Source organism: Protomyctophum parallelum (genome assembly GCF_964188405.1).
Source record: "Protomyctophum parallelum genome assembly, chromosome: 10".
Taxonomy (NCBI): domain Eukaryota; kingdom Metazoa; phylum Chordata; class Actinopteri; order Myctophiformes; family Myctophidae; genus Protomyctophum; species Protomyctophum parallelum.
Window position 1 is genome coordinate 47,972,789 of NC_139704.1, and position 10,858 is coordinate 47,983,646.

The following is a 10,858-nucleotide window of genomic DNA, read 5'->3' on the forward strand; positions in this document are numbered from 1 at the left end:
GGGAACCCCTTTTTGGTGTTATAGCATTATGTTATGCTTTAGCTATTGAAAAATAGCAGCTCTACAGGCTCGTAGCGCGCCACCGAGTGGCGCGCTACGAGCCTGTAGGTCTGCTATTTTAGAAAAATCGACCACCAGAATGTTGTTTTTGGCCACAGACCCCCCCCCCCGCCCTCTGTCGTCGTCCCCCAGAAGCAAATATCGGAGTTAAAAACATTCCCTGTGAAAGATATATATAGTCAAAGATTCTCAGAATTTTTAAAAAATAGCAGATTCGGTGGCACTCTGTGCCACGCTATGAGCTTGTAGAGCTGCTATTTTTTAATAGCTAAAGTTTTAAATAATGTGGTTAATGTGGTTTAAACGCTAAAGTGACACAGATGCTTTCCAGGTCTTACTAGGTTAATGTGTGTACTGTACACACACACACACACACACACACACACACAGGAGACCTTACTAATCCCTGACATTAAGCAGAGAGACTGTAATGTATACTAACAGTACGGCAGCGTCATAAAGCCTCCATTTACATCATAGAGCAGGGGGGGGCAACTGGTGGCCCGGGGGCCACATGCGGCCCCCACCTTCACTTAATGTGGCCCTCAGGTTAATATCAGAATACTGATATAATATTGGTTCCAGCCGTTTACAATTCCACAACAGGCAAACATGACCTGCTTTAATTACTTCAGTCTAAATTAGTAGCTCAATGCTCAACACACGTATAATTAAAGGAGAATTCCATGCTAGAATGCTTTCTTACCTTCCTTTGTAGTTGTTACGTCCCCATCTAAGAGGTCCAGGTGTTTTTTTTGTGCAAAAACTCCTTATTGGCTATTTTCCCTACCATAAGCCCTCAATGAATTGCATTGCATTGAATGGGAATTTAATGGGGCTATGGGGTGTTATGCTAATTCGCTTATTTCCATCGAAAGAAGTAGTAAAGTGTGCCGCTTGGGATAATATTTACATTATGAAGAGAGGATATATTCAAAGAAATTATAATTTTGAGTGATGGAAATAAGTGAATTAGCACAACACCCCATAGCCCCATTCAATTCAATGCAATTCATTTAGGGCTTGTGGTAGGGGAAATAGCCAATAAGGAGCTTTTTTACAAAATAACACCTGGACCTCTTTGGTGGGGACGTAACGACTACAAAGAAAGGTAAGAAAGCCTTCTAGCATGGAATTCTCCTTTAAAGGCATTTGAAATTACATAAAAATGTAAATTTTCAGGATTCCAATTTGAATATATAGAAAAAATAGCCAATCTACAAGCTCGAGCTTGTAGATTGGCTATTTTTGCTACGACAGTAATATATGGCCCTAGGGAGTGAGTGTGGAAATATAGTGGCCCTCTCCATCGTCAAAGTTGCCCACCCCTGTCATAAAGCCTCTCATACTGACCCACCGACAGCATGGGAGACGTTTGGAAACATTAGGCAAAAAAAAACACGTTGATCCACGCAATTCTTTTCTCTCGATTGATGACTGCAATGCTCTTTTCTTTCTGGCATGCCAAAGAAAACAACTGACTGACAGACTACAACCGAGTGCGCTATGAGCTTGTAGATCTGCTATTTTTTATACAATCTTGAAAATGTGGCGCAAATCTCTGAATGTATATTCTTTCAGAATAACTCAAATCTTTGCTGCTGGGGGGGGGGGGGCGGTCCCTGGAACAACATATTTTCAGATGGGGGTCTGTGGCCAAATGCATATAATTTCTGGGGTCCTTGACATGAAATATTGAGGCCTAAATGGGTCAAGAAAAACTAAGATGAGAGAATATATTACTACTCCAGTTTTAGCCTCTTTACATCGGCTCCCGGTTGTTTTACGTTATTTTACGTTGTTTCTAAAGCTCTCAGTGGTCTTGCACCCTCCTACCTCTATGACTGCCTGCCTGTGTGCCCTGCTCCGTGCGCCTAAAATGACACAAATACACTGAAGCAGCCTTTTGCTTCTGCGGGCCGACAGCTTGGAATAAACTCCCACTACGACTTAGCTTAGACTTTTTCAAAGCACAGCTCAAGAGAAGACCTATTTCTACACTCACTCGCTTTTAGTTTTAAATCTGCGTTGTTGTTGTTTTCCCTGCTGTTATTTTAACAGTTTTACTGTAATGTTCCATTATATTAAAATGTTGCTTTTATGTTTAGTTTTTTTTACTGCAGCAGACTTGACTTTTGACCCCTACAAGGAACCTCAAAATGCAACATTACAGTCAAACACACACACACACACACACACACACACACACACCCCCCCCCCCCCCCCCCCCTTACCCGTCTATCCGAGGTCACCAGTCTGAATTCCTGGGACATTTTTCCAAACAGCGACCTGTGAGTCCTCCTGAACGGGTGGATGGTTCCCTGGATGGATGGATGAAACGACAACATTCAGAAAACATCCAAACATTCATAAAACAAACCAAGGCGTCAGAACAGTGGTGTTCAACCAGTGGTCCTCGAGGGGGTTCCAGGTGGGCCCTATAGCTAAAAGATAGAGAGATGGTAACTAAAATGGACCCTTATTAGATCTTTAACTCTTGAGAGCCTAAAATAAACCCAAATGGTCCCGTACAGCCCGGGTCCATATGGTTTAATTTTACACTCTCAAGAGTTAAATTATTGTTTAATATGCGCATTACTTAATTCACAAGAAGTCTACACAATTTAGACAATGTAGAAGATTTGTTCTTTTTTTAATCAAATGTTTGCCTGTTATTATCTCCCCTAACGGTACCATATTATTATACAAAATCTTATCCAATGATAAAGTGTTGGGTCTGAGAGGCTGCATCTCATCAAATGGTGGTCCGTGGTTTAAATGCTGAATAAATAATAGACCTCCACATGAAAAGGGATGAAAACCACTGGCATAGAACACTTATTATTTCTTTGTCCAAAGACCAAACCTTGAGTTGCTCCGCCATCTAGTGGTGTATTTCTGTATAACACTCACCTTTCAGACTCCCTACAACATCACAGTATGGAACTCAATGCTTTACTTTTTTAAGAGGTGCAACCTCTTCATTAAGTAGCTTTGGGTGTGTGTGTGTGTGTGTGTGTGCCTGGCTGGCTGGCTGGCTACCTGTGTCTGAGCACGAAAATTGCATTGGTTTTCAAAACCAAGTGTCACTGTTTTGCCTGTGACTGTGAGACCGGTCTATATTACAGACGCCCCAAAGCCGAAGGAGAACCTTTCTGTGTCTATGGAGATACAGACGCCCCAGAGCTGAAGGAGACGTCTACCTTTGCTTTCTGTGTCTATGGAGATACAGACGGCCCAGAGCTGAAGGAGACGTCTACCTTTCTACGTCTATGGAGATACAGACGCCCCATAGAGCCAAAGGAGGCGTCTACCTTTCTGTGTCTATGGAGGTACAGACACCCCAGAGCCGAAGGAGACGTCTACCTTTCTGTGTCTATGGAGGTACAGACACCCCAGAGCCGAAGGAGACGTCTACCTTTGCTTTCTGTGTCTATGGCGATACAGACGGCCCAGAGCCGAAGGAGTGCTCACACTCGTAAATCGACTTAACTTGTCTAACTTGAAAAATAATACAGCCCTCAGCGAAGTCTGTGCTCCGTCATGCCAACGAGACTGAACTGTCTCCAGGCTACATTCATACAGTATGCAGCAGCAGTTCACCTAAAGTCAGCTCAAAGGGCTGTGAAAGTTTGTTTTTGCGACCCTTTTGGTCGAACCAGAATTATTTGCAATCACACAAATGTTGCCAATTATATTTTGACGTTGCCGATAATATTTTGGGGTGTGTAAGATCGATGCAACCAGGGCTCGACGCTTAGCATTTTTTCAAGTAGCACGTGTGCGCCTAAGTTGAAAAATCTAGTAGCACACAAATTATTTTAGGAGCACGATGAAAAGTTATCAAATAATGTGTTTTTGAGGGGCGCTAGCCCCTCCTATATACAGCTTTAGTCCCCACACGTCTCAATATTTTCCATTGACAATGAACGGAGAAATTAGGTCAAAATTCCAATAATGATGACGTAAATTAAACCATGATGTATGATGATAAGAGTGCCCCTCACTTCACACAGGTGTGATCTTTCTTTAATAAAGTGATATGAGGTAGGGGCAGGCAATATGACAAAATATTATATCACAATATATTTTCAGAAATGATCACAATATTGATATTCATCTGGATATCATATTATTTTTTATATAATCTATATAATCAATTTGTTTTTATACTGATAGACTATTAGTTTGGTATGCAGAATTGCAGATATAGTAAATTCATTTTATGAATGGATGGACAGACAGACTATCCGTTTTTATCTTGCTGTTCCATCATGTGAGTGTGACATTTAGACAGTGCAGAGGCTACTCAATGGTGAATTAGTATTGTAACATTCTCCTTGGCTCTGACTGCTTCAGTTCAGACAGAACATCGGACATATAGGCTACACCTCGGCGTGGTGGAAGGAGGTGGTGGGGGGGATCTTTGCCTTTTTTACGTTGCTCGTTATGCAGGCCAGTGAGGCCACTGACTAGCTCTGGTCCATAGCTCTAGTCTAATGCGTTGCATTTAGAGTTATGGACCTGAGCTAGCCACTGACTAATAATATATCCAGCCAGGTCGGTCATTCGTATTGCGCTGCGCACACGCTTTTAGCGAGGTGCTAAGCAAGTGTTGTTTTGGTATACCAATCAATCAGTCTACTCCATGTGCGTGTGCACGTGCACTCTTTACGTGCGCGGCTGCACGCTGTTTCACCCACGTTTGGTTAAAAGTTATATCAAGTGATGTTTTAACATTACAAACTTTCTAAATAACTTTAGTATTCAACGTGTCGGGGTCCTAGCAACTCCTGTCTTCTGTGCTACCCTGCTGCGTTCGCTCCGCTGCTCAGTGCTCACGGGGAAGAGAACTGAGCAGCAACAGAGGGAGGGGCGGGGCGGTGGTTGCAAAGGGGACAGATCTCCAAATGAACGCCGCATTGAGCCTCGACACGTTGTTAGGTTGTAGCTCTGCTCTTTTTGGCGAACGACACCGCCGTTCAGAAATATAGATTTAGGTATAGAACCGCGACTATAGAATGTGCACTTGCTGTAGACAGAGACTTCTCTTTATCACGATTGAATGGTCAAATCCTGTAGTCGCACCTGTGCGACAAATTTAATTTTACAACTCGCACGGTGATATTTTTAGTCGCAAATGCGAGTACCTAGTCGCACTGTCGAGCCCTGGATGCAACTAAAATGGACCGAATTGCAAGCCTCTACACTGTCTCCCTCTCAGCTTGCCTACAGTGTCTCTCCTACACTGTCATAATGTCTGTCTCTCCTACACTGTCTCCCTCTCAGCTGTCCTACTGTCTGTCTCTCCTACACTGTCTCCCTCTCAGCTGTCCTACTGTCTGTCTCTCCTAGACCGTCTGTCTCTCAGCTGTCCTACTGTCTGTCTCTCCTACACCGTCTCCCTCTCAGCTGTCCTACTGTCTGTCTCTCCTACACTGTCTCCCTCTCAGCTTTCATACTGTCTGTCTCTCCTACACCGTCTCCCTCTCAGCTGTCCTGCAGTCTGTCTCTCCTACACTGTCTCCCTCTCAGCTGTCCTACTGTCTGTCTCTCCTACACCGTCTCCCTCTCAGCTGTCCTACTGTCTGTCTCTCCTACACTGTCTCCCTCTCAGCTTTCATACTGTCTGTCTCTCCTACACCGTCTCCCTCTCAGCTGTCCTGCAGTCTGTCTCTCCTACACTGTCTCCCTCTCAGCTGTCCTACTGTCTGTCTCTCCTACACTGTCTCCCTCTCAGTGTTCCTACAGTCTGTCTCTCCTACACTGTCTCCCTCTCAGCTGTCCTGCAGTCTGTCTCTCCTACACTGTCTCCCTCTCAGCTGTCCTACTGTCTGTCTCTCCTACACTGTCTCTCTCTCAGCTGTCCTGCAGTCTGTCTCTCCTACACTGTCTCCCTCTCAGCTGTCCTACTGTCTGTCTCTCCTACACTGTCTCCCTCTCAGCGTTCCTGCAGTCTGTCTCTCCTACACAGTCTCCCTCTCAGCGTTCCTACAGTCTGTCTCTCCTACACTGTCTCCCTCTCAGCTGTCTGTCTCTCCTACACAGTCTCCCTCTCAGCGTTCCTACAGTCTGTCTCTCCTACCCTGTCTCCCTCTCAGCATTCCTGCTGTATGTCTCCCCTTACACCGTCTCCCTCTCAGCGTTCCTACTGTGTTTCTCTCCTTGTGACGTTTCGACTATAATCTATATTGGTATAGATTTCTCGATATTGGTCATTGAGCAACAGCAACAGGGTGACTCATTGAGATAAGAGAAACCCTATAAGAGAAACCCAACAGCTGCGCTGTTTGTGAAACAAGCTGCTAAGTTATGTGAAACCCTTTACTTTTTTAGAAAAAAGCGCTCAAACTTTATTTCCCCCCCCCCCCCCCCCCCCCTTCTTTAATTTCTTGTATTTCTTGGGATGGGAACTATGCACAAAAACGAATTTCTTACTTACAACTCTTATTACTTATTACTTACTAAAACTGTGATGTGTCGATAAAGTAGTTTCGGATTGCTGAACTTTCATGACGAATATCAGCGATCTTGTTATAGGTCGCATGTCCTGTCGTTGCGTTTAGATCCGACAGAGTGACAGACACGCACAGACAGACAGCACCAATACTTTTAGTTTAGCTACGGACCGGAAAACCCGAACGGAACCGGACCGGCATGAAATCCAAGTCCATTTTCCGTCAGTCAGCTACTGAATATTCACAAGCAGCTGCTACACTAGACATTCAGAATGTTTGTACCTTGTCATGTGTGTGAGTTTGCGGTGGAACTAAACATGCTACACAGATGATTTATTATTAATAAACATCATTTAACGTCTTGTAAACCTCTATAATTGCAGGTGGAAAAGGCTGGCGGCACACTTATACCAGAAGATAATGATGTGTTAAATTAAACTTACCAGAACATAATGATGTGTTTAATTAAACTTACCAGAACATAATTATGTGTTTAATTAAACTTACCAGAACATATGTGTCCTGTTCTTGTTTCTTCCTGTGCATGGGAACCTCTGTGGAAGAAAACACAAGAGACAACTATTAGTATCGCTCATCATTCAACAACTACAACATCAGCACAACATTAACTAAACAGTGCATTTATATAGTGCTTTTATCCAAAGCGCTTTACATAGATTCACCCATTCACACACACATTAATACACCTTTACATAGATTCACCCATTCACACACACATTAATACACCTTTACATAGATTCACCCATTCACACACACATTAATAAACCTTTACATAGATTGTGCATTACAAACAATCACACACACACACACACACACACACACCTTTATATAGACTGTGCATTACAATCACACACACACACCTTTATATAGACTGTGCATTACAATCACACACACACACACCTTTATATAGACAATTGTACAATCACACACACACACCTTTATATAGACTGTGCATTTCACACACAAACACACACACACACACACACAATGAAATGAAGGCACCAACCAGCACATCGGGAGCAATTATGGGTTCAGAGTCTTGCTCAAGGACACTTCTACACTAACTCTGGGGGAGCCCACAGGGATCGAACTGGGAACCTTGCGGTTCCCATCCGGCCACTCTACCGCTGATCTAGCCGCAATTTGCAACTCTAGATTTTTTTACAATCTGTTGAATCTAGAGTTGCAATACCCTCCATCCACTTCCTATTCATGATTTTCGGTTTCTGATCTGCTGGTCTTAAATGACGTTAAACTCACCAACATTGCAGCTGTAGTCCAAGCTTGAATTATCCTCTTTCAATCTGCCGAGCTTGTTTTTCATAAAAATCCACCGTAGACATGTTATGAGTTACTTTCTGTCCAAAATATTCCAAGAGTGACATTTCCGAGCCGCCATTTGTATTTTTGCAACGTGCCGTAAAACAAGATGTGAGGGGGAGCGCTTGTTTAATAGAAGGCTGCGTGTGATGGGGCGTCGCACTGTGTCTGCCTCTTCTTTGGGTGTCTTACCTGCGCAGGTAAGATTCTATTAAACAAGCGCTCCCCCTCACATCTTGTTTTACGGCACGTTGCAAAAATACAAATGGCGGCTCGGAAATGTCACTCTTGGAATATTTTGGACAGAAAGTAACTCATAACATGTCTACGGTGGATTTTTATGAAAAACAAGCTCGGCAGATTGAAAGAGGATAATTCAAGCTTGGACTACAGCTGCAATGTTGGTGAGTTTAACGTCATTTAAGACCAGCAGATCAGAAACCGAAAATCATGAATAGGAAGTGGATGGAGGGTATTGCAACTCTAGATTCAACAGATTGTAAAAAAATCTAGAGTTGCAAATTGCGGCTACCGCTGATCCACTGCCTCCCCATCAACATCAACACTGACTCATAGTGTCGACTTCTACAATGTGCAGGAAAGTAGTTTGTGCATCATTGCTGTCGGGCAGAAAACTGTGTTTTGGTGTCGTTTTTCATAAATGACTACTACTTAATTGCATCACACAAAATACTCCAAAGTAGCAGATCTACATACCAAGTCTATACATACCAGTAGAACACTCTATAGTCTATACTGCTTTACTAACATCTCAGAGGCAAATATTGTACTTCTTATTCGTCTGCTACAACTGCCTTGGCAGTGCTATTACTTGTGTTATTAATTATTTGTCAATTTAGAGTATTGTCCATATACAGGACTTTTACTTGTAACAGGGTATGTCTACACTGTGGTGTTGATACCTTTACTATTAAGAGTAATATGTTTTATTGAATAAAGTGAAAAATGACAGCACTTTCTTCCAACCACTGAATGACAATGACATCCATAGATGTTAACCATAGATATTAAAAAATGAATATGTTTCTGTTTATACGTCTATGCCGTTAACCACTAACAACTAGCATGCTAAACATACTAACATTGAAACCTCCCTGGGGTCCCTGGAGCTAGCCTACGTTAGCAGCATGCTAACACCCTAACATTGAAAAGCCGGGTCCCTGGGGCTAGCCTACGTTAGCAGCATGCTAACACCCTAACATTGAAAAGCCGGGTCCCTGGGGCTAGCCTACGTTAGCAGCATGCTAACACCCTAACGTTGAAAAGCCGGGTCCCTGGGGCTAGCCGCTAAAGCCTCCGTTAGCACCATGCTAACTGCACCCTAACATTGAAAAGCCGGGTCCCTGGGGCTAGCCGCTATAGCCTGCGTTAGCAGCATGCTAACACATTAACATTGAAAAGCCGAGGTCCCTTGGGCTAGCCGTTAGCAGCATGCTAACATAAACAAACAGACCCGAGTCGTGGTGGTGGTGGTGCTGCTGCAGGTTGAGCACGTCCACAGACACCATGTCGGGCGTGTTTCCGTGGTGGTGGTGGTGGTGGTGGTGGTCCCCGTGGTGGTGATGGTGGTGGTCCCCCAGCGGGCCCAGCTTCCTCTCCGTGACGCCGGACGGCACCACGTCGGGCTTGGGGCCCAGCTTCCTGGGGTAGTAGTCTCCAGCATCACCGTGGTGCTGGTGCTGTGAGGACGTGGACATCAGTGACAGTCCGTCCATCGCCATCTCTCTAGTCTCCACTTCCCTCTTCCTCTTCTCTGCTAGGTGGAAAAGAATAACAAGCAAGCTACTTCCTCTCAGTGTGGCCAGGTTGTTTGGAGAGAAACAGGCAACCACGTCTATGAAAACAAGCCCACATTTTGATTGATGAGTATTTATTAACAGTTTGCAGAATTACTGTACAGACAGTACAGTTCAAGTACAACTCAATACAAAAACTGTCCACTGTGAGTGAACGACACCATAAAGTATTACACTTGTACAGCTTTTGTCCCCACACGTCTCATATTTGCCATTGACAATGAAAGGAGGTCATATGTCCCTGAAATATGACGATTTGTGGCAACACAAACATTAAATGCCATTGACAATGAAGGGAAATATGTAGTCATATGTAGACGAGCAAATCGACTAACCAATCACATAAATCCAGTTCATGAGATGATGTAGGATCAGGATGATGATTTTTTGTTACCGGTATATTTTGACGAAATCATCCTTTATACGATGGATTTCCTGTTCTTTTAAATAGAAGTGTATAATTGTAGGTCTCTAAATGTTCTGATGAATTGAAAATGGTGAAACACTTTATCACGGTGGCGTTTTGCTTTCGTTTGAAATGTACCCAAGTCCCATTCTGCATACTGTTAATAAAAGTTGCAACCAAGTTCAATCAATTGCTTTGGCAATGTATAATCGTATGTTTTTGCATGCCAACAAATCTCCATTGAATTTTATATTATTTGATATCGCTTATAATACGCAGACATGGCAACACTGGCTCTGAGACGTCAACATAAAACCACGTGCCAAAGAAGCCACGCCCCCTGGGTGGTGTCATAATAATGAAGGGTTTCCATTCATAATAAATCCCGTTTTTCAATGTTTTATAATGCAGTGGTTCTCAATGTGTGTTCTGGCCGGGCGGGGACCCCCCAGGCCTTTGATTGATTGATTGAAATATTTATTAACAGTTTGCAGAATTACAGTACATTTGAAGCACAAACTCAATACAAAGACTGTTAACTCAACTTAACTGTGAGTGGACGACCCAATTAAGCATTACACTTGTTTACAAGAGGGTCCACCATGTTCAATTCATCAAAACATTTAGAGACGTACAAATAGACACTTCTATATAGTTAAAGAACAGAACAGGAATTCATCATAAAGGAAGCAAAAAGGGAAAAGAAACATATACACCAAAATATACATTTGGTTCCATATGCATGCTCGATACTACAGTATACATTTAGGGGGTCA

At 43.2% G+C, this 10,858-nt stretch overlaps 1 protein-coding gene across 1 annotated transcript in view; it reads right to left on the reverse strand.

The window, feature by feature from the left end:
* The window catches only part of LOC310865874 (zinc transporter 6-like), a gene marked incomplete at its 3' end in the record, with an annotated part of 28,008 nt that extends 18,382 nt beyond the window's left edge, over positions 1 to 9,626 (reverse strand). The window contains exons 1-3 of the mRNA XM_083775082.1: positions 9,334 to 9,626; positions 7,026 to 7,072; positions 2,295 to 2,381 (exon numbers count right to left, since the gene is read on the reverse strand). Coding sequence (XP_083631208.1) covers positions 2,295 to 2,381; positions 7,026 to 7,072; positions 9,334 to 9,601 — 402 coding nt within the window. The 5' untranslated portion in view covers positions 9,602 to 9,626. The remainder of the gene's footprint in view (positions 1 to 2,294; positions 2,382 to 7,025; positions 7,073 to 9,333) is intronic.
* Between the last annotated feature and the right edge of the window lie 1,232 nt (positions 9,627 to 10,858).